At 38.6% G+C, this 24,232-nt stretch overlaps 1 protein-coding gene across 2 annotated transcripts; it reads right to left on the bottom strand.

The window, feature by feature from the left end:
• Window positions 1–1,147: 1,147 nt before the first annotated feature.
• Window positions 1,148–23,868, bottom strand: LOC107846652 (prolyl endopeptidase). Of its 2 annotated transcripts, none has more exons than XM_016690972.2 (12): window positions 23,560–23,868; window positions 22,952–23,171; window positions 22,587–22,787; window positions 22,416–22,486; window positions 21,829–21,991; window positions 20,530–21,123; window positions 16,180–16,560; window positions 16,005–16,095; window positions 15,860–15,923; window positions 14,037–14,172; window positions 1,790–1,903; window positions 1,148–1,711 (listed from the first exon to the last, which is right to left on the bottom strand). In XM_016690972.2, the coding sequence occupies exons 1-12, from the start codon at window positions 23,667–23,669 to the stop codon at window positions 1,649–1,651; spliced, it is 2,208 nt and encodes a 735-aa protein (XP_016546458.2). In that variant the 5' UTR covers window positions 23,670–23,868; the 3' UTR covers window positions 1,148–1,648. The 2 variants fall into 2 exon arrangements, with proteins under 2 accessions (XP_016546458.2, XP_016546463.2); XM_016690977.2 differs by having other exon boundaries at window positions 16,005–16,080; window positions 23,560–23,863.
• Between the last annotated feature and the right edge of the window lie 364 nt (window positions 23,869–24,232).

The raw sequence follows: 24,232 nt of genomic DNA, 5'->3' as shown, positions 1-24,232 counted from the left end.
CAGTTGTAAATCTTGATACTCAAGACATCTAGAAGAGAGATAATTTCAAGTATCTTGGATCTATGATTCAGGGAAATTGAGAGATTGACAAAGATATTACTCACCGAATTGGAATAGGGTGGATGAAATAGAGGCTCGCATCTGAGATCTTGTGTGACAAGATTGTGCCTCCTAAACTTAAAGGTAAGTTATATAGAGTAGTGGTTAGACTAGCTATATTGTATGGGGCAGAGTGTTGACCAGCCTAGAATTCTCCCATCCAAAGAATAAAAGTGGTGAAGATAAGACTACTACAATGAATATATGGACTGCTACAGTGGATATGTCGGTGTACGAGGAAAGACATAATTAGAAATGATGATATTAGAGATAAGATGGGAATGGCATCAATGGAAGCCAAGAGGCAGGTAGTGAGGTTGATATGGTTCGAACATGTGATGAGGAAGGGTGCGAATGTCCCACAGTGGAAGTGTGAGAGGTTGGCTAGGAATGAATTCAGGCGAGATAGAGGTAGACCAAAGAAATATTAGAGGGAGGTGATTAGATATAACGTGGAGTAGCTTCAGCTTACCGAAGACATGACCCGAGATAAGAGGGCGTGGAGGAAGCTGATTAGAGTACAAGGATACTAGGAAGGGTGCATCATTATTAGTAGGTAGGACTTTGCTTTGTTAGTCGTGCTTGTAGCTACAGTAGTAGTAAAATTTTAGAGTGCGTTACTATTTGTCCTATCACTTTGTAATAAGTCTTGTTTATGTTATTATTGGGTGTTGTTATTCCTATTGTTTCTTGTCCCTTTACTGTTTCCTTTATAGATTGTTTTATCTTTGAGCCGGAGTCTATCGAAAACAGTCTTCTGTCTCACACTGAGTTGTGGTATGAACTACATACACTTACCCTTCCCAATCCAATTGATGGAAATATACTATATATGTTGTTGAATGTTCAAGATAAGGAAAAATAAAGTGCACTCTGTAACTTACATACGTGATCTGGTTACTGGTTGCATTTATTACGTGATCTGTTTACTAGTTGCATTAATAAATGGTAAGCATTCAATATCGTTAAAAAATTCAACACAAAATGGGTGAACATTTTCATAATCCAATTTCAAAGGCAATTAGATGTAAGAAAAATCATGTTCGAGTTTCTAAGAATATTTTCTGCAGTTGGAATTTAAAACAAATATCATAAGCTTTACATCAGTTTTCACAGAACAGCACGAATACATGCTATTCATCAAGAAACCCGTCACAATGTAAAACACTTTCATACTGTTGAGGAATGCATGAGGAGCAAAAATAGAATTGTTGGGGGTTGAAGTGGTGAAATGAAACTCAATGTATCGCAATATTATATGCGGGTACGTACCTACTGGCTTCAAAAAGTGCCCAATAATGTTGTGGAAACTAAAAAAAAAACAAATGTTCATGTTGTTAACCTTTCTGTGCACCTTCACAGCACAGGAATCTGAAAAGACTATCAATGATGAGCGCCTGATTGATTCATTTCTGAAAACTCTGAATTGGAAACAGATACTTGATTTGGAATTAGAAGCACAAATTATTGCCACAAGAAGATGTAAATTCACCCTTCACCATCTCTCTTAATTTATGTTTTACTAGTGCCCTCTATCAACTTCATCTACTCAAACCCAAGATGCACCCAAAACCTTAGCCATGAATGCATATCTGTCTGCGGCTTCATCAATCTGCAATATGCATATTTCATTCAAAATAGTGTGACTGTCAATTGAAGCAGGCCGGAATGACTGCTATGAGAAACTTACAACTTTTTGTGTTGGCCGTCCAGCTCCATGACCAGCATTGCGTTCGATCCTACCAATAATGGGATTGGTCTGACGACTCTTCTCCAAGCTTGTGCATAGGACATATTGCATGGTCTACAGAAGATACCATAATTAGCAAAATGGTTCACTTGAGACCAAGAAAACAAAGTGTAAATCACATAAAAATTAGCAGTAAAGGAACTTTCAAGGACAAGTGATAAGAATCAAAGAAACAAGAAAAAGAGAAAACAAAGAAAAAGATAAGTGGAATTATCAAGATTCGAATGGATTTACAAGCAACAAGGTACTTGACACCTTCACCTCTCGATTGAATCCAATCAAACAACAATAACCCGACTCAATCAAAGACGAGACAACCAAATTGAATCCACAAAAAGGAGACCCGATTGATTAAGCAAAATAAGTTAACATGAGCAATATCGGGAATCCATCCTAAACACTCAACTACAGTTAAGGACTACTTGCTTAATCCAATGCTAAGCTTCACCTAGAAACTACAAGCTTAAAAGCTCTGAATTCATCATAAACATCACAAAACTAAGGAAGAAAATGACTAAGGCAACTATTTCTAGTTATTGTCATTGCAAAAATAACTTATTACAAAAATAGCCCAAAAATAGCTACTTTAGGAAATAACCCACAAGGACACTTCTTGATTGACCAATTAGCATCTTGATCACCTATGGCCTTGCGTCTTTATTGCTCCTTGGCTTTCTTCAGGTTCCAAGCTATCATCCATATGTAGAAGCCCACTCAAATGTGCCCCACGCTAACCACGCTTGTATCAACAGGCATATGATATTCCATCATTGCTTAACTATTGATCATGAGTCCATTAACGTATGTTTCACATAAAAGGAAAAGCTCAATTAAATCATCATTTGGGCTATTAATAGGGATAGATCATAGCCGCACCAAGATTTTAGCTACAGGAATTTTGATAAAACCTATTTATCTTTAGCAAGTGGCAACATATGAACTCTAAAGAATATTAGCAACAGTCTCTCTTCAACTGGAAGCTAATAAGGGAACTCGTCTACGTGAAAACAATTTTCCAAAAGAGAATTGCTCACTGTTTGAAATGAATCACCAGTAGCGCTAGCCTCAACGTATTATGTTATGTCCATGTGATAGATGTAGTTATGGGTGGGCATGATATGGTATACACCGATTTACCATACCAAATCGAAATTTTTAATACCGTGGTTTTGATATTATGGTATGTGTTATGGTATATGGTATATATTTTAAATTTTTTTGGTATATGGTATGGTATTTGGTATTTACAAGTGACATACCGAAATACCGAATATCATACCGAAGTATATATATAGTTACATAAGTAACTTTTATATATATAGATATATATATACACACAGAGAGAGACACATAAATATAATACTTAGTATTAGTATAAAAATATTTAGACATTGAAACTTTCGCTACACTATTTTGATTGAAATGAGTTTTTGGTGTAATTAAAAGAAATTATTTGTACTTCTTTTTCAATATTTCTACATCATTAATGTGTATTTATGATACAATTAAGACGTGTTTTTGAAAAGTCAAAGTAATAATACTCTAGTATACGAGTATATATTGTCGAAGTAAAACAAACTATGGTTACTGATTACCATACCGCAAAATAACGAAACCAAACGTCAAAATACCGAACCATACCAAATTAATATGGTATGGTAATGGTATAATGTTTTTAAAAATCGAATACCGAAATTACTGTATCGAAGTTTCAAATACCGTATCATACCATACCATGCCCACCCCTAGATGTAGTGATACGAGCCAAATGGCCTCGTAGATTTTGATGACATCATTCGAGGCCAAGACATAGGATTCAAGCTTTGGTCACATTAAGGGTACAAGGACATGCACGGAGGACTCGTTTCGAGCGTACAATAAAGCGATTCCATGTTTGGAAGGTTGCTTGGGAGCCTTCCGTGATACCTACTCGAGAGCCCCAAGGAATTTCACGTCTTGAAGGTTGAAGAACCACAGCTTTGGAGTGCATTGAAGAGGCGTCCCATTCATCAAGTTCAAACACTCAATGGCCGCACCTTCTTGAAGGGCATTTTAGAGATTGCACATGGTATTTTAACACACCATGCTGCCCCTCTCTCATTAAGGGCATCTTGGTCTTTTCTTCCCTTTATGTAATAACCCACAAATAAGCACTTATTAGGTTTATTTCACCTAGCTTTTAAAAGATGAATGATTGAAAGAACTCATCTCTTGAGAGAGTGTGAAAATCATAACTAGGGTAGCACTTAGTGTGGAATCACAAATGTTGCATTTTGGCTAGAAACTTTGGTGCTTGAGTGGTGGATTCCCTCTTGTTACTATTGTAAGTCTTAGGGATTCTAGGATTTGATACATCCTTTAGTTCCTACTTCTTGTAATAGTATATGTCTCACTATCCATCTTACTTTATCGCATTTTTTGTGTTTGTTTCTTATGTTCTCGGTTTGGTGTTGTTGCCATAGCTTAGTTTCCATCATATTATAGTGCATTTCCATCTTGTTATCGTGTGTTGGTGGCTGTCCCGTATCATTTGGTATCAGAGCAAGGATTGATTTCATTTCCATGAGATCAATCTTGAGCTTGCTATCTTGAAAAATCAAAACAAAAGTGTAGAAAATTGAAAATCCAAAAGAAACACATTCTGTCCCGTTCAAAATTTTGATCTAGAATTTTGTGTGTTCTGTGTGTTCTAGTGTTAGATCTGTTGTTTCCTAACACTAGAAGAGGTGTCCAAAATCGAAAATCCCACCAAAAAAAAAAAATTGTTCGTGTTGTTCTAGAGTTAGTGTTCTTGTTTGCATCTTGGCCAAGACTTTAAAGACCTAGATCTAGGAGTCTTTTGCTTGTCTTAACTGTTTATAGTGTTAGGGTTTTTCTTCACTAACACTAAAGGAGTCTAGATCCAAGTTTGAGCTACTATGTATGTTGTTGTTGCGGATTCCCTCTTGAGCGTGTTGTTGGTGTTGATTGTTGTGGATTCACGTTTGAAAGTGTGTTGTTGATATTGTGGTGGTTTTGAGCTTGAAATAGTGTTAGGGTTATTTGGAGGTCCAACATAAACCTTGTCTCCAAGGTTCTATTGAAGTTTCTTGATGTTCTTGACCATTCTTCATGTCTTGTTGAAAGAAGAACCTTCAATAGTGGTGTTTTGATCTTAAGGCTAAGTGGAAAGGAGTGAAGCCTCTTGTTTGTCTTGAAATAAGTCCCAAAGATATACCAAAAAAGGGACAAAAGGACTTTCAAAAAAGCTAGTTGCCAAAAGAGAGAAAGAACTTTTTCGAAGGTTGACAAAAGAGGAAAGGGTCACCAACCTTTCAAAAAAGGGTCTTGCCCAAAAGGTGCAAGACAAGTCAACCCTTTTTTAATGTGGAAAAAGGCTCCAAACTTGTTGTCTTCCTCTCCAAAACCGAATATACTCCTTCAAGAATTCAAAGTTGAAAAAGATTTCAAAGTTGAAAAAAAAATGAAATAAGAATTTTTCAAAACCCGCAACCAATCCGAGGCTGCCACGTCACCCATTTCCTTACAACACACCAATTGTAGGCTCAAATTTGTGGATTCCTAGTTTCTTTTACTTGTTCCTATAGTTTCGTTTATTGATTCTAATACTAATTGACAAACTAGTAATCATCTACTAGGTTGTAAGTTAGTTTTTGAGTTCGTTCATTCGTGTTTGTGTTTGTTGTGTGCTTTTATTGTTTGTGAATCGCTGTAGTTTCTTGGCTCACGTCCGACAAGATTTCTTTGAGTCTTTCAAACGAAAATCCATTCCGAACAAGAGTAGAACTCACCCCTTAACGTCTCACGGATTACAAGCCGACTTACAACACTTGTGAAACCAAGTGTGAGGTGATCAAAAGTGTGAGTGTAGTGAGGATACTTTTTTGAGCTAACGTGTTTGTTTGTTTGTTTGTTGATTGTCTTTCTTAGGTCCCATGGATAAGAATGCTGCCCATACTATCTTGGCCTACCTTGAAGCTCTCAACCATAAGTGTGAAAGGTTAGACACAGACTTGTCAACAATAAATGAAAGGTTGGGTCGCATGGGAGGTCAAAGGAACTCCAATCACTCCTTTCCAAACAAGCAAGTGGGCTGCCAAGAGACACACCAAGGTGAAGGCCGCACCTCATATGATCTACAAGGTAAAATGTTATCTCCGACACTCCTATAATTTTAGAATGTTAGTAGTAGCCAAGTGGATGTAGTTGGTGGTTTGCCTAAAGAAGGATTGCATGAGTCTTCCCTTTGTGATACTCTTAGAATTACTCGGTTGCAAGAAGATCCAATTCTTGTCGTAAGGAAGCACTAGTTGATCCTATAGATGACAAAATTGATTCTTCTTGTAAGAATGATTAGTGTCCATCTAGTGCTAGCACTTGTAACTTGAATAAGGTTCCATTGCCATGTCATAAGAGTATTCACACACTAGTTGACCCTTGTGAAAACCAAGGTGAGTCTAGGTTGGCATGTGAGTTGCCGACAACTAGTGAGGATGTGTATAATGATCAACTTACTCACGAACATAGTCCACTACTTGAGTATGTGTATGATGTATTTGAAAGGGCTCAAGTTAGTGATGATGTTGATAGAGTTGATCACGAGATTGGAGATGATTCTTTGAGCATATTGTGTAATGAAAGCCTTATTATTAATTTTGCTCATCGAAATCATGTAAATGAAAATGTTTGTCAAAATGATAGGAGTGAACCCGTGAGCTTATCCTTTGATAGAGATTATAATGTTTGTTTGGCTCAAAGGGATTATGTGCTTGAAACCTCTTTGAAACTTGATAATGACCTTTTAGAGAGTGAACTTGCTTGTTCCAAATCTACCCGCGGGACAGATCATGCTCTCTTTAGGTATAATGTCTTGTTTGAAGATGATATAAACACTCCTAATGAACCTAGTGGTGAGAATGATGGTATAGCTTGTCTTAAAGGCTATAACCTATATGCCAACCCACTATGGTGTGGCAACATTCCTCCTAAAGATCGAAATCTCTTTTTGAAAGATGAGAGTACTCTTAAAGGTAGGAAATGTGTAGTCCTTCTTAACAACCCGAGGGCAAAGGTGTCATTGACTCCTTGGGGTAATGTTCCTAAGTGTGCATCCTTGCTTGACACACTTGTGCTTAAATTGCATGAATCCCAACTTGTGAATGCCAAGTTGTATATTTGTTTGAAGGAAAGAGTGTGTACGTGCTTAAATGCTTTGTCTTCACCCATGCATGTTTTTACATTTGATTCTTTCCTATACTACCTCTTTGCCTATGATGACATCCATGCTAGTTTCGGGTTTGCATTAAGTAGAGGTAGGGGTCTTGTTGGTTGGTCCACTTGTTTAAATGACAATGCTATGAGGGATTGGTGGACTTTAAGACCAATAGCGGCACCACAATTGATGAGGCCACTTGAAGAGGTAATGGAACAATTGTGTCTTATGGTTCCTAAGACAAAGGTAGCCTTACCTTTTGAACTTTTAGTGATACCATTGAGACCTTTGTAGTTTCTTTATCTCTTGTTACTTGTCATAGCCATTTCCTTTGTAACATTCTTACTAAACTTTTCTTGACTAAGACAAAGGATTCGTGGTGGTTATATTTCAAGTATGTACCGCCGTGGCATGATGATGTTATTTATTGTGCTAACTCTAACCCTCATGTCATGAGGATTTTGTGCTTGTTTGTCTTCTCTTTGGTATTGCAAGGTTTGGATTCGAGGTCGAATCCTTTTCAAGGAGGGGAGGATGATACGAGCCAAATGGCCCTCGTAGTTTTCGATGAAATCATTCGAGGCCAAGACATGAGAAGTCAAGCTTTGGTCACATTGAGAGTACAAGGACATGCATGAAGGACTCATTTCGAGCATACAATAAAGCAATTCCATGTTTGGAAGGTTGCTTGGGAGCCTTCCTTGATACCTACCCGAGAGCCCTAAGGGATTTCACGTCTTGAAGCTTGAAGAATCATGGCTTTGGAGTGCATTGAAGAGGCATCTCATTCATCCAGTCCAAACACTCAATGGCCGCCCCTTCTTGAAGGGCATTTTAGAGATTGCACATGGTGTTTTAACACACCACGGCCGCCCCCCTCTCATTAAGGTCATCTTGGTCTTTTATTCCCTTTATGTAATAGCCTATAAATAAGCACTTATTAGGTTTATTTCACTTAGTTTTTAAAAGATGAATGATTGAAAGAACTCATCTCCTGAGAGAGAGTGTGAAAACCGTAACTAAGGTAGCACTTAGTATGAAATCACTAGTGTTGCATTTTGGCAAGAAACATTGGTGCTTGAGTGGTGGATTCCCTCTTGTGTCTACGTATGAGTGTGGTGTTACTATTGTAAGTCTTAGTGTTCTGGGATTTGATACATCCTTTAGTTCCTACTTCTTGTAATAGTATATGTCTCACTGTCTATCTTACTTTATCGCATTTGTTGTGTTTGTTTCTTATGTTCTCGGTTTGGTGTTGCTGCCATAGCTTAGTTTCCATCTTGTTATCGTGTGTTTCCATCTTGTTATCATGTGTTGGTGGCTTTCCCGTATCATGTAGTACTTGTATATTACATAACTTTGAACAATAGATATAGTACTTGTATATTACATAACTTTGAACTGTATAACATTACAGCTTTCAAAGCGGAACAGCCAACAAGAAAGTGGTTGTATATCTGTAGTTGAGCCACCAGATATTAACCAGAGCATGTTCATACCAAGGTGCAGGAAACAAAATATATTATTTTATTTCTCTTTCAATTTCATTTATTTAGAAGAACCATAACTCAGTCCCAAGATTTACAATTTAAAAATGTTTACTCTGAAACACTATTCCAACTGACGAGAAAGTAAAAAAGGCGTTATCAACTCCTAATATGCATGCCAATCAAATCAAGCGGAAACTATATCTGGTTGCAGATGCAATGGCAATAAAAAAGGCACCGAGAAGTTTCTTGATGCCTCCAAGTGCTATCAACCTCGCTCTCCTCTGACAAAACTTAAGATTTTCCTTACTGATTTTAACTGATATGGCAGAAATCTCCTTTCCTGCGATTTTGGGCAAAGAATCTGCTTCAACTTTGAAAATTCAGGGCTCTCTTTTAGGTGTGAAGTGCTGATGTTAGTGGACAGCGGCTCTACACATAATTTTGTGGCCAAAAAACTAGTCACGGAACTTGGGTTGGCAGTCAAACATGTTCCTGCCTTTGGAGTCAAACATGTTCCCGCCTTTGGTGTCCAGATTGGTAATCGTGACATTATCAAATGTAATTGAATTTGCAAAGACTTGTCAGTCGAATTTCCTCAGTTAGTCATCACACAAAATTTTTTCCCTTTTCTTATTGGTGGAGCAGACATTGTGTTGGGCATACAATTGTTGTCGTCCTTGAACACAATACAGACCAATTGAATGAGATGTTTATAATCTTCCAATTGAATGAGAAAAATTACAGGTTGCAACTTGCAAGGAGTTCCTCAGAAAACACTCACAACAGCATCTTTCCAATCTTGGTGGCCACAACCGAATACTCAGGTGACCTCCCTACTTCCCATTTGATACAACAGTCCTACGTGAGTTCAATGATCTGTTTTCAGAACCCAATTCTCTGACCCCTTTTCGTCAATTCACTCATTATATCCCCTTACTTCCAAATTCAATACCTCCCAATTTTACGTCCATATCGTTATCCTTTCTGCCAAAAGACTGAAATTGAAAAACAAGTCCAGTTTTGTGGCAATCTGGTTTCATTAGCGCAAGTTCCCGTCCATTTGCAAGTCATGTCCTGTTAGTTAAGAAAAACGATGGCAGTTGGTGTATGTGATGATTACCGCAACCTTAATCAAAACCACTATCCCAGATAAATACCCAATACCTAACATCGATGAACTACTTGACGAACTCCATGGGTCAACCATATTTTCTAAAGATAGACTTGCATTCTGGTTACCACCAAATTCGCGTCAATCCTTCCGATATTTCTAAAATTGCTTTTTGCACTCATCTGGCCATTATGAGTATGTTTTCATGCCTTTTGGCTTGACTAATGCTCCGTCCACATTCCAAGTCGCCATGAATAATCTTTTCCGCCCCTACTTGCACAAATTCATCCTTGCCTTTTTTTATGATATTTTAGTCTATAGTCCTACCTCCCAGCAACATTATGAGCACTTTTGAACAATCAATAGCCCTCTGTCTAGCCATTTTTACTTGGCCAATCCAAAGAAATGTTTATTTGATCAGTTGGATTTCTAGGACACATAGTATCACGTGCAGAAGTGGGGGTTGATCCTGAAAAGGTTGTTGCTGTCTTAGATTGGCCATTACCTAAATCTGTTAAGGAGCCACATGATTTTTTTAGGTTTAGCTGGGTATTATCGTCGCTTTGTGCATAACTACGGCAAATTAGCTCGTCCTTTAACTGACTTGACAATGACGAATGCATTTCATTGGAATGATAAAGCTAGTGTTGCTTCCACCAATTAATGGAAGCTTTGATTTCAGTTCTTGTTTTATGTCTTCCCAAATTTCACTCAATCTTGCACAGTGAAATGTGATGCTTCTACGACTTGAATTGGTGCAACATTGATACAAAAGGATCATCCCATTGCATACTTCAGTAAAGGCTTGTCTTTTCTAACAGAATCAAATCTGCCTATGACAGGGAACTCATAGGCTTGGTTTTGACTTAGTAGAAATGGAAACATATTTGTTGGGGCGTCAATTTTTTATGAAAACTGATCATTATAGTCAAAAATTCTCATTGGATTAGTGAATTACCACAACCGAACAACGCCGCCTTCTGTTGAAGCTTCTGCCTTTAGAATTCACAATCATTCATAAGTCTGGGCATGAAAATATAAAAGCAGTGCCTTTTCTCGTAGGCCACGTGCTAACCGTCATTTGGCTTTAGTGTTCCTGTTTACATGTGTGAGAAAATATAAGAGAAAAATATTATTTAATTGTTGTAACTACATTATTACATTGAGGCTCTATTTATAGACAATACATTCCAATCCTTTTCCTAATAGGACACTACATTACAATCCTTTTCCAAGTAGGATTTTATATGTTATTTCTATTCCTACTCATATTCTAACACTCCCCCTCAAGCTAGTGCATAGAAGACATATGTACCAAGCTTGTTATGAATGTAACTAATATGAGAATCGGTGAGGGACTTGGTGAAGATATCTGCAAGAAAACTGATAAGGACTGCTTTGAAAGTCTAGGAGACCTCAATTGAAATGAAACAAACTGAAAAAGTGATCCGAAAAGTAGTAAATATTGTCGTAAAGTCGATGTGTCGCTGAAAAATTGCCGAAAACTGGTATAAAATATACGGGTCATCTCGAAATCAAGAGACGAGTAGATCTTGAACATGAAAGTCACCGGAAACTTAGCCGAAACATGCTCACACGTCGGATTATTAGATTTGATGGCTGAAAAGTGACGACTACAATCTGAGGAAAAAAAGGTATATGGGTAGAATCAGAATGATGACACGACACTATTGAAAAAGAGAAATATGTATAGGGTCGGAATGACGGCACGATCCTATTGAGAAATAGAAATTATATGAGTAGGATCAGAATGACGGCACAATCCTACTGGAAAAGAGAAATTATATGGGCAGGTTCGGAATGATAGCACGACCTACTGAAAAAGATATGAGGAGTCACCGGAAAGACATACGGAACTATGTAAATTAAATTTGAGGAGTCACCAGAAAGAAAGATGCATGATTCTATGCAACTCAGATATGAGACAGTAGTCCGGAAAAATGTACGGTGTTATCCAAATCAGATATGAGAAAATAGTCACCGAAAAGATGTACGGTGCTAAGAAAAATAGATATAGTCACCGGACAGATGTATGGTGCTACGCAAAGATATGAGAAAATAGTCACTAGAAAGATACACAGTGAGCTAGTAACCTAACTTTTGCTAACATAATCATTGGCCAGACGGGCGGCATATATGGATTATAGCTGCCCGCCGGCAGCGGAAACTCTTTGATTCTTTACCAAGATCGTGGAAGCTCTGATACCATGTGAGAAAATATAAGAGAAAAATATTATTGAATTGTTGTAACTACATTATTACATTGAGGCCCTATTTATAGACAATACATTCCAATCCTTTTCCTAATAGGACACTACATTGCAATCCTTTTCCAAGAAGGATTTTATATGCTATTCCTATTCCTACTCATATTCTAACATGTACTTTGGAAATTTGCACGCCAAGTTGCAGTTAGACACTTGTACAAAGGATCTTCTTTTACAGAAACTTGATGATCCAATGACTCCTTCTCCTTCAGACTTTCAAATATCATCAAATCCTTATACTACAAGTACCGACTAGTTATTCCTAATGATTCTTCTCTTAAAGCTATGATATTAGCAAGGTTCATGATTCCCATGTTGGAGGACATGGTGGTTTCTCAAAACTCTTAAATAGATTTCAGAGAGTTTTTACTGGCCCCAACTGAAGAAAGATGTCAAGCACTATGTCCAAAATTGTTTGATATCAGAAAAATAAGTAGCATACACTTGCTTCAGCTAGTCTTCTACAACCTCTTCCTATTCCAGAGCGTGTTTAGGAAGATATTTCATTAGATTTCACTGTCGGCCATCCAAAATGTGGCGGATTTGATTCAGTATAGGTGGTAGTGGATTGTTTCAGTAAATACAGTCATCCTATTGGCTTGTCTCACCCATTTAATGTTAAATCTGTTGCTGGCCTCTTTTGCAAAGAAATTGTTCAGCAATATGGCATCCCGCGTGCCATTTTGTCTGACCATGATGTTGGTTTCTTAGTGCTTTTTGGCAGGAGCTCTTTCGCCTTAATAATACTCATCTTTGCACGGGCACTTCCTATTATCCTCAATCTGATGGCCAAACAGAGGTCGTTAATCGTTGTTTAGAGCAATACTTGTGCTGCTTTGCTCATGACCAGCCTCACCAATGGAGTAAGTTTCTTGTTTGGGCAGAATATTCCTTCATATCGGGTTCCACACATCTATTGGTTATTCTCCATTCATGATTGTGTATGGACGAGACCCCCCCGACACTGCATCCTTATCATCCAAGTGAAAGGTGAAACCTATATTGCAGACCTTGAAAAACATATGTTGACTAGAGATGTTATGCTGAAATTATGATGGACAACCTTCTAAAAGCTCAATCTAGGATGTGCATCTGATTCTAAGCGCTGAGACCTCTCTTTTAATGTTGGTGATGTTGTCCTTTTACGTCTTCAGCCATATCATCGAAAAATCCTTGGCCAATCACCCATTTCAAATGTTGTACCCTCATTTCTTTGGCCCTGACAAAATCACTTGTAAAATAGGTCCTATTCTTATGAGCTTGAACTTCCAGCCAGCTCTAAAATCCATCCTATCTTCCATGTTTCTATCTTAAAGCCTGCCATTGATTCTGACATTCCTTCCCAACTGCTGGAACTACCATTAAATGATGAAGGTGAGCTCATTCTTTCACCTGCACAGGTTCTAGATCATCGTTGGAGACCATGAACATCCAAGTCTTAACTTGAATTATTGATTAAATGGGTTGGTCGACCCCGCGAAGAAGCTAGCTGAGAAAATAATGACTTGTTAGCTGCCCACTTTCCAGATTTCACCTTGAGAATAAATAGTCTTTCCAGGAGGGGAGAGGGTGTCACTAATAACTCATGTATCTTCCATATTCATTCAAGGAGGAAGATGCAAAGAAATACAGAAGAACTAGAGGATTGAGCAGTTTTTTAGAAGTTACTAGAAGTTTATTGGCAGACAATTTCATGCGGTTACCTGAAGTTATATGTTCTTATCATAGATGGTGTAAAGTAGTTATGAGTCATCAAATATTTACATAACAAATGTATCTTAGTAATGCTGAGTAGTGATAATTATCTATTGTATGCAACAGATTGTTCTAAGAGATATGAGATTTTTGTGTCTCCGTTACTAAATATTTCAGTATTACTGCTATCTATTTTGTGCTTTTAATGCAGCCACATCAGCCGCCAAAGCATATATGGCTTCCAATTTTGCTGCTATAGTGGTCAATTTGGCCGATCTAATCATGAGTTGACATGATAGACTCACTGTGGGAAGCGTTGGTCCTTATGTTGGCCATGGCAAATGTGAAGAGGCAAAAGAAGAAGTGGGACTCTAATTAGCTAGTAACGTACCGCCAATAATTTCAAAGAGTGCAGTGGTACCACTCGATCATCATGATCAGCTGTCAATAGCATAGTGGACGGGTATTGAGATTCTTGATTGTGAGACTGTTCCCATGGCCTTCTAACATTATGCAGTGGCGAGTACCTAAACAAATTTGAACAAGAAGATTTGAGCGAGAATCACAAGCCAAGTAATATTTTGGGCCCGTTTGGCCATGGAAATTTTTCCCTTTTTTCCGGAAAATTTTTCCGGAGTTGGAAATTGTGGTGTTTGTCCATGAAAATTCAGAAAATAATTCCGGAAAATTTTTCTGAAAAGGGAAAACAGGTTTTTGTTCTTTTCACAATTTTTCAACTCAAATTCCAACTTTTATTATTATTACATATAACCCCAATCTTTTAAATTTTTACATAAAACTCTCCTTATAACATTACTTTTTCAATATTACGTATATAGTTGTTTTAAGGAATAAGATAATTATAATTTCAAACTTAATGCTATCCTAATTAATATATATCTCTTTTTCTCTCTCATCATTATTTTTATCCCTTATTTAAGACATTATTTTACTGCTAATTTATATTTATACCCATAAATATATAAAGTATTATATTTATAATAGAAATATACAAAGTATGTTATATATAAAGTTTATATGATGTATATATCATATACACACATATATAAATATACAAAGTATTAAGAAACATACTAAGCATATTTATAATATAAATATACAAAGTATGTTATATATGAAGTTTATACCACGTATATACCATATCCACACATATATAAAAATACAAAGTATAAAGAAACATACTAAGCATATTTATATATTTATGGTATATGATATAATATACCATAAATATGTAAAGCATGTTTTACATAGAAATAATTTATTCACACACAGTAAAATGTTTCGTGTATAAGAAAATTAAAGAAATAAATTAGCGGCACCCTAAAATTTAATAACAACTCATCATTTCCTATTTTTTTAGGAATGAAAAATGAAGGAAATAAATTAAATAAATTCCTAAAAAAAAAATTGTTTGAAAGATAATATTTGTTACCTAAAAAACAGGAAGCAGTGATCTGTTAATACAACATCCATATTTAAAATTTTCAAATATGAGAAAACGACTATTAATGTAAATATTATATATGTCATAATTGAAATTCATTAAATATGGTCATGTATATGTAATTATTTTTATAATAGAGGCTTATTGTGTTCTTTTTTCATTAGTAGATAAATTTTAGTTGGGTGATTTTGATAGTTTGTAAAAGTTAGGGCATAAAATCATATTAAAAAAGTTTTTTCAAAAGTCAAAAAAAAAATTCAAAAAAAACATGGCCAAACACAACTCCAACTCCAATTTCAACTCCAACTTCAACTCCAACTCCTACTCCAAAAAATTTTAGTTTTCATGGCCAAACGGCTACTTTATGTTGCAGCTGGAAAAAGATAAGAAAATACGGGAAAGAGGATATTCAATTTTTAAATGCCTCAGTTAACCGAACATAGAGGGTCATTAGACATAGACACAAAAAGGGGAGTAAAAAGAAGGGGTGGAAGCATGAACGAGAAACATCAATTGTATGATTGACAAGGTAGAGACTGGCCCAGTTGCTCAAGTTGTTTTTATCTCATTCTCTTGTACACGGAACATTGGAAATGGAGCTTCCTCCAAAAGCAATCTATCACTATACTGCTAGTTTTTCATCCTAGGAACTGCTGTCATATTTCTTTTCAGTTTTCCTTACATGCATGAATTGAAAATCATATTAAGAGTATGTTGCGGGATGTTTCAATGAGAGTTGGAAAACTCACTTGATTAGCCACTGAAACTCTTCATCCTTCTCTGAGCAGCCATAGTCCGAGGTCCAGGCATGACCTAATGAGGATGAGAATATGACTTGTAAAGCAAAAGAAATATGTAACACTAAAGGTGAGAACTCAGTCTACAATACACTACCTATGGTGAACTTGTGAAACCTAAGCATATCCATAACACCAACGTGTGCGAGAGCGCAACCAAAGAGATCAGGTTTCTGCAATTTATGAAGCTTCCACGATCGATCACTTATTTATCAACATCAGAATGCAGCAGAAGTAAGACAGTCATGTTGAAGAAACAGTTGTTGAAGTACCTGATTGATACAAGCTCCAACAAGAAGCCCACCATTGCTTCCACCTTCGATACACAACTTTTTAGGCTGTGTGTAACCGGCTTCCACAAGATACTCAGCAGCAGAAATGAAGTCATCAAAGCAATTTTGCTTTTTGGAAAGGGAGCCAGCTTTATGCCAATCTTCTCCATATTCCCCGCCACCACGAATATTTGCAATGCAAAACACAACACCTAAATGCTTCACAATCACAACACGACCAATAGAGAAGTTCGGAGTAATACTAATACTGAATCCTCCATATCCATATAATAAACAAGGGTGTGATCCATCCAAGGAAATATCTTTTCCCGCCACTATGAACATAGGGATCTTGACACCGTCTTTACTGGGAACAAAAGCCTGCAAAAGGAGACCAGCCCCAAAGAAAGAAAATGAGACATTGGACAATAGTAGTTGAAGAAAGAGACAGGTCAGTCATTTTCAAGTAGAAAAAAAGTGAAAATTCCTTCTTTCTTTAGTATGTTCACATGGAATTTGCTGTAATGTTCATTGAGTGAGAAGCAAAATGAAAATAGAAAGCAATCTTTTTTTTCTGACAGATAACAGAAGCAATCTGTAAATAGCTTTGTTTTCACAAAATTGCATTTGCCTCGGGGCACTCGCAGAGTAAGTACTTTACAACCAAAAGTAGAGGAATTCATCAGTCCACTACTCAACAACAACAACAACAACAAACCCAGTGTATTCCCACTTAGTGGGGTCTGGGGGGTAAGATGTACGCAGTCCATACCTCTACCTCTGATGAAGTAGAAAGGTTGTTTCCGAAAGACCCCCGGCTCAAGGCACAAAATATCACACAAACACATAGTAAAGCACAGAAGCAGATGACATAACATAAATACGGCACCCATACGGAATATAAAACAGAGGAAAGCAGAGGAAAGCACACAGATTCGTAATAAGCATGGAACACTGAATACGGAATCATAACGGGAATAAAAAATAAAAAATAAAAAAACCCCACCAAGTAATTCCCTACACTAGCGACCCAATCTGGCCCTACTCTTCTGCCGTAATTCGCGTCTTCCAGACCTTCCTATCTAGGATCATGTCCTCGGTGAGCTGTAACTGTTCCATGTCCCGCCTAATCACCTCACCCCAGTACTTCTTCGGCCTACCCCTACCCCGCCTAAAACCATCCAACGCTAGCCTCTCACACCTACGGACCGGGGCATCCATGCCCCTCCTCTTCACGTGTCCGAACCATCTCAATCGTGCTTCCCGCATCTTACACTCCACTGAAGTCACACCAACCTTCTCCCGGATAGTCTCATTCCGAACTCTATCCCCTCGAGTCAGTCCACACATCCAGCGCAACATCCGCATTTCTGCCACCTTCATTTTTTGGATGTGGGAGTTCTTAACTGGCCAACACTCCGCTCCATACAGCAAGGCCGGACGGACTACCACCCTATAGAATTTGCCTTTAAGCTTGGGCGGCACCTTCTTATCACACAGCACCCCCGACGCGAGTTTCCACTTCATCCATCCCGCCCCAATACGGTGCGAGACATCCTCGTCAATCTCACCGTTACTCTGGATCACGGACCCGAGATACTTGAACTTATCCCTCTTACATACCTCCTGTACTTCCAGCTTCACTACTACCTCGTTCTCCCGCCTCACGTCATTAAACTTACATTCCACATACTCTGTCTTGCTTCTGCTCACCCTGAACCCTTTAGACTCAAGAGTTTGCCTCCACATCTCTAATTTGTCATTTACACCCCCTCGAGTCTCATCTATCAGAACTACATCGTCTGCAAAAAGCATACACCACGGCACCTCCCCTTGAATACGCCGCGTCAACACATCCATTACTAACGCAAACAAAAAGGGACTAAGAGTAGATCACTGATGCAATCCTGTCCGGACAGTGAAATGCTCTGAGTCTCCCCCCGCCGTCCTCACCTGGGTTTTCGCTCCCTCATACATATTCTTAATTACTCTGATATATGCCTGCGGTACTCCCCTCACCTCCAAGCATCTCCAAAGCACCTCCCTGGGGACTTTGTCGTAAGCCTTTTCCAGGTCGATAAACACCATGTGCAGATCCTTCTTCCTTTCCCTATACTGCTCCGCCAACCTCCGTACCAGGTGGATTGCCTCCGTCGTCGAGCGGCCGGGCATAAATCCGAACTGGTTTTCCGAGATAGACACTATCCGTCTCAGCCTCACCTCGACCACTCTCTCCCAGATCTTCATAGAGTGACTCAATAACTTAATCCCCTATAGTTATTACAACTCTGAATGTCCCCCTTATTCTTATAGAGAGGGATCATGGTACTCCACCTCCACGCCTCGGGCATCTTTGCCGTCCTGAAAATTTCATTAAACAATCCAGTCAACCACCTTACACCAGCCTCTCCAACGAACTTCCAAAACTCCACCGGTATCTCATCCGGCCCCGTCGCCCTACCCCTACGCATCCTGCGGACTGCCTGTCTAACCTTTTCTACCTTAAAACGTCTACAATAGCTAAAATCCCGACACTCCTCTGAGTGCTCCAGTTCCCCTAACACAATAGCTCTGTCCCCCTCGTCATTCAAGAGCCTATGAAAGTACGACTGCCATCTCTTCTTTATGTGGCCGTCCTCCACCAACACTCTACCGTCCTCCCCCTTAATGCACCGCACCTGATCGAGGTCACGACCCTTCCTCTCCCTAGCCTTAGCGAGTCTAAACAACTTTTTCTCCCCTCCTTTCCCCTGTAACCCTGCATACAAGCTCTCAAAAGCGGCCGTCTTAGCTGCCGTGACCGCTGACTTCGCCTCCTTCCTCGCTAGCTTGTACTCTTTCCTGTTTACCCGCTTCTCTTCTTCGTCCTTACTTTCCACCAACTTAGCATACGCCTCTTTCTTGGTCTCCACTTTCTTCTCCACCTCTTCATTCCACCACCAATCCCCCCGATGGTGACCGGCACGGCCCCTAGAAACACCCAACACCTCCCTTGCATTCTCCCTGATGCACCTTGCCGCCCTGTCCCACATACTATCCACGTCCCCCCTACACTCCCACACCCCCTTGCCCGCCAACCTCTCCCCTATCTCCCACGCATTCACTGGCGTCAAGCCGCCCCACTTAATTCTCGGTCTACACTCCTTACTCCTCCTCTTTCTATTCTTCTTTATACCCAAATCCATAATCAAAAGCCTATGTTGGGTCGAGAGATTCTCACTCGGGATGACTTTACAGTCCTTACACAACGCCCTATCCCCTTTCCTAAGCAACAAAAAGTCAATCTGGGTCCTGGCTATCGCGCTCCGAAAAGTGATCAGGTGCTCGTCCTTCTTCGGGAAGCCCGAGTTCACCACCACCAGCCCAAAGGCCCTCGCAAACTCCAATAGGGTCGCGCCCTCTTCATTTCTCTCTCCAAAACCAAAACCACCATGCACATCCCCAAAGCCTCCCGGTAGCGCCCCGATGTGCCCGTTGAAATCCCCTGCTACAACAATCTTCTCCGAACTGGGCACGCCTCTCACCACCTCCTCCAAAGCCTCCCAGAACCGCATCTTCTCCTCCCCCTCCGCTCCCACTTGCGGCGCATAAGCACTACACACGTTCAGGGTTAACCCCCGAATGACCAACTTAATAGTCATCAACCTATCGTTGATCCTCTTCACCTCCACTACCTGACCTCTAAGCTCTTCATCTACTAAGATGCCAACTCCATTCCTACGCCTCTCGCTCCCAGAGTACCACAACTTGTAACCATCCACATCCCTAGCCTTAGACCCTACCCACTTGGTCTCTTGGACACACTACTATGCGCAGAAAAATTCCTCGTCTCTAATGGATGACATGTTCACCCATAGCTATGGTAAGTATTTCACCCTTCAAATATCTGGAAAAATTTCAGGCATTTGTTCTGCCAAGAAGATCAAAGGGTAGCTAATTACGCCATGTGAATTGAAATGTGGCAAAGAGATGCAGGAAGGTATGGTTCCAAAATCAATCAACTTTTAGACAAAATGAATTTCAGAACTAATAATCCTGTAATTTTCTTATTCTGTAGGGAGCCAAATGGGTGTGTATAAAAGTGTAATCTCCTACTTTAGTTTAGACATTTTAGGTTAAACTGATTTGGAAAAATGGGTTGATTCAATGGGACGTACTTTGGGGGATTACACTGGGTGTTGTTGGGTAGATTCAATGGGAAAAATCATGCACAAATTTTCATTTATAAAACAGATCAGAGGTGTCCACTACTGGCAGGACTAAATGTTGATAGAAGAAAGATCATAAAAACACAAGTTCAAGCATTATAAAAATACCACAAGCAGAATTGCAACAAAAATCTCCATTCACCTGATTAACTTGAAAATCAGTATGATCAAAGCCGGGGACAACAGTTTCTCGAAATACTCTCAGATTTGGAACCTCTGCTTTGAGATTACACTCGTATATAATTCCAGGGATTAGGAAGTTCGTAAATCCAATAAATATAGTGCCGTCTTTGCGGCGAGCAGAAATTCCTGACACTGTGCCAATATCAATGGGTAAGTGATGAAGCAGTGCTCCTGCTTTCAGATCTCTCAATTGCAAAACATTTTTCACATCACTCAGATAACAAATAACAAGTTGATTTTCATTGACAGCAACAGCTGATTCAAGCACATCTTTTTCATCCTCTTGGATGATGTCAGACCAAGAATCTGGTTTTGTCAGATCTACTCTAACTAACTTGTATTTGGGAGCATCCTTATTGGTCCGAAAAGTGAAAGCAGTCCCATCATTTGCAACATAGTCATAAGAGGCGGCAAAGTTATCTACAAGCTTGATAAATGGTAGAAGTTCATTTCCCCTTTTACAACCTTCAATCCCATCAGGAAATGCAGATAAATCACAGTAACAAACTTGGTTGACTGGATCACAGTTCTCATAAGTATACAGGAGAACATACTGCAAGGGGAATTAGGAAATATAAACTTAATAAACAATTATTTGAAGTTAGATTCTATACAAGATGAACTTTTTTTTGGATAGCATAAGTTAAAACCAAAGTACAACTTGTGAACAAAAAGAATTCATTAATGAAAGGAAGACAAAAAGTAAACCTAAAAAATAGGAGTTGCTTATGAAGAGCTTCTAAGCAACCCATTACTAAATTCTATCCATTTAAAAAGCCTCGCTTGAATTCCAATTAACAATAACTAATATGGGAGGAATATTATCAAACAATTTTCAACCAAGTGCTGCAAGTGTCACAAAAATAATGTCAAAAAGCCTTTAAGAAAGTAGTACTTTAACTACTTATAGTGTATCATACAGCTTCTTTCTTAGAACCTTCTCGGGAATTTTTTCTTCTTATAAGTCTATCCTGCTTTCCCAAAGCCCACACCTTAGCGGCATATAGTTAAAATTTCATTAAATGGTATGTAGGAAATCATATACTCTAGGCAAAGCAACAAGATGGCTAATTACCCCAGACACTTTCAAGAAGCACAGTACATCCGCGAGAGTGATACTTATCAATGTATCCCTGGTTCCACATCTATTTTACCAAGGTTTGGAAGAAAAAATATTGATATTACTTTGGAATTTGGATGTTCCATAATTCTCAGACCACAATAATTATGCAATAGACTAGGAGATTCTGCAGTAAACCTTTCCATCTTCTGTCACCGAAGCTGAACGTGTACACCTTGAATTTTCAAGATCTTTCCAGCACAAGATATCATTGGACTGATCAGTACCTAAACGATGATAATATACTTCATGGTGTAAATTGGAATGTGTCTCTGTCCCAGCATCCAAACTTTCTCCATCTCTATGAAGAAAAACAGGCTCCAAAATTTAGAAAGACAGAAAATTATGGAAGCCTCTTTGACTAGAAAAACTGACATATTTTTCAGAAATATATTTCATAACGTTACTATGACATATTTATGTTACTATGACATATTTATACCTTTACTGTGGAACAAATTTAAGGTTCTGTTCACATATTTATACCTTCGCTATAATAGCATACAAGCAGATAATAACACTATATGGATTACAACAAACCTATTGAGCTTACTGGAGAATTAACCAGCAGATAAAAATACATCGGAGTAGATGATATAGGTGATATCACATGACCAAAAAGTACACTCAATTGCCATGGATCATCCACTAGCCACAGTCACAGTTGTCAAATCATACTTGCACATGAAACAGATTTGTAATGAAATATAACTTTCAATTCTCACTTCGGCGTTGGATAACGGCTGTAGAAAAACCCTTTGCTGTCATGGGTCCAGCTAGCATCAGAAAACTTGACCTGTTATGAAACAATTACATCCTTAATGAGAAAATAAAGAACTACATGCACTTAACTATGTCCACCATAATCAAAATTTATCATCTTTCCAAAAACATACCCACAACAATACATCAGGCTCGACGCTCTTATCATCAACCCGCATAATTTTGATAGTCACCCAATCACTACCGCTCGAACTAATGCCATATGCCAAGAACTTAGCATCCTCACTAATGGAACAAATACTCAATGCAACTGTCCCGTCCTCACTAAGTGTATTTGGATCAAGCAAAATCTCTGGTTCTCCATCCAAGCTATCCTAAACACACCAAGGAATAAGACAGTCAATCAACTTATGCCTCAATTCCAGATCAATTGGAGTTCGCTAAAGGAATCATCTGTGGATTTCCTCTATTTCAACGGAAACGACCAAAGGGGCATTCCAAAATCAAAAGAGGGAATAAAAATGGAATCTTTGCCTACCTGCACATAAAGGACTTTTTGGGGTTGCAGTCCTGTATTGTGGAAGTAAAAGTACTTGTCTCCTGCCCTAAAAGGGACTTCATATTTTGGAAAATCATACAACTTCGTGATATTTTCCCTTAGCTTTTCTCTTGTCTCACAAGTCTTGAGAACTGAGTCCGTTATATTCACCTGCTTTTCCACAAACTCCTTCGTCTCCTCTGAGTTGGGATCCTCAAGCCTAATCAAAAGGTTCAAAATACAAAACAAACGAAAAATTTACGAAAGCAAAACAATAACAACAAAAACAGCCTCTGCCACAGTCCCAAGTTAGTTGGCTAGGCTATTTAATTCATCCATTCCTCTATATCCAGACGCATGTGAAAAGTTTACCAAGGAAAACACTAGTAAACATTACTCCTATTTGCTTCAGTTGATCATTGAATCATTTTGCATAATTTCTATGAAACAACGAAGATCTTGTAAGAAAGAGAGAAAACGAACTATACGAACATGTATATTGAGCGAATGACAATGTTCAAAACCGAGAGGAAGATGTAAAATAGAGCAGTAAAGTATATAGAGCATGCTCAATGAACTAATATCAATTAAATCTTCCAGAATAGTACCATCGATAAGGATCAGGAATGTTAACTCCATGATAGTAATCTGTAAAAGATTCATCACGGCGAGCAATTGGGTAAGGCAGAGGTTCTTCAAGGGACGACACGGACTCCATTACGGAGGAGGAGGAGGCAAGGGAACGGGGATGAAGATGTAAACCAAACGGACGGTTCTTGGGACGTTCGACTAAAAGAAAATCTTCTTTGTTGTGGCGACTACGTCGTCTATTATAACATGGATGGACGAGGAAAGCGGCAAGGCTCGTTTGGTGTTAAAAAATGTAACTGATGCATTATTTTAAGTCCAACCTCTTTGTTTGAAGCTTTGTTTTGTCACTATAGTAAAAAACTTCTTTTTGATAAGCGGTTATACAGTAGTTCAGAAAGAATTTGATCGTAGATAGAGACTTTAATCTGTGCGGGGATAGAAGTGGATGTAGCCAAGTGGATCAAGACAGTGGATTGTGAATCCACCACACGCCGGTTCAATCCCCATTATTCGCCTATCAATAAATGGATCATTTGTTTCGAAGACACAAGACAAATGTAGAAAGCATTTTTTCGAGGCTTTCAAACACATCCAAGCAATTGGTATCTGATTGAAAGATAGAAAGCATAGATGTCAAAATTATTTTCCCTCCCCAACTTTGTCTTAAAAATCAAACTCCCCTCAATTTTG

Source organism: Capsicum annuum, chromosome 8, assembly GCF_002878395.1.
Source record: "Capsicum annuum cultivar UCD-10X-F1 chromosome 8, UCD10Xv1.1, whole genome shotgun sequence".
NCBI lineage: Eukaryota > Viridiplantae > Streptophyta > Magnoliopsida > Solanales > Solanaceae > Capsicum > Capsicum annuum.
Note: the sequence above shows the minus strand (reverse complement) of the source record. Positions and strands in the feature narration are given on the sequence as shown.

What these genes read in the sequence shown, in the direction of transcription:
- LOC107846652 (XM_016690972.2), bottom strand. Translation starts at nt 23,669, where the DNA reads ATGGAGTCCGTGTCGTCCCTTGAAGAACCTCTGCCTTACCCAATTGCT. An exon ending in AGCCGTTATCCAACGCCGAA is followed by an intron (nt 21,992 to 22,415) that starts GTGAGAATTGAA and finishes TTTTCTTCATAG; the next exon opens with AGATGGAGAAAGTTTGGATG. An exon ending in GAGTTTCAGTGGCTAATCAA is followed by an intron (nt 14,173 to 15,859) that starts GTGAGTTTTCCA and finishes AAATTTGTTTAG; the next exon opens with GTACTCGCCACTGCATAATG.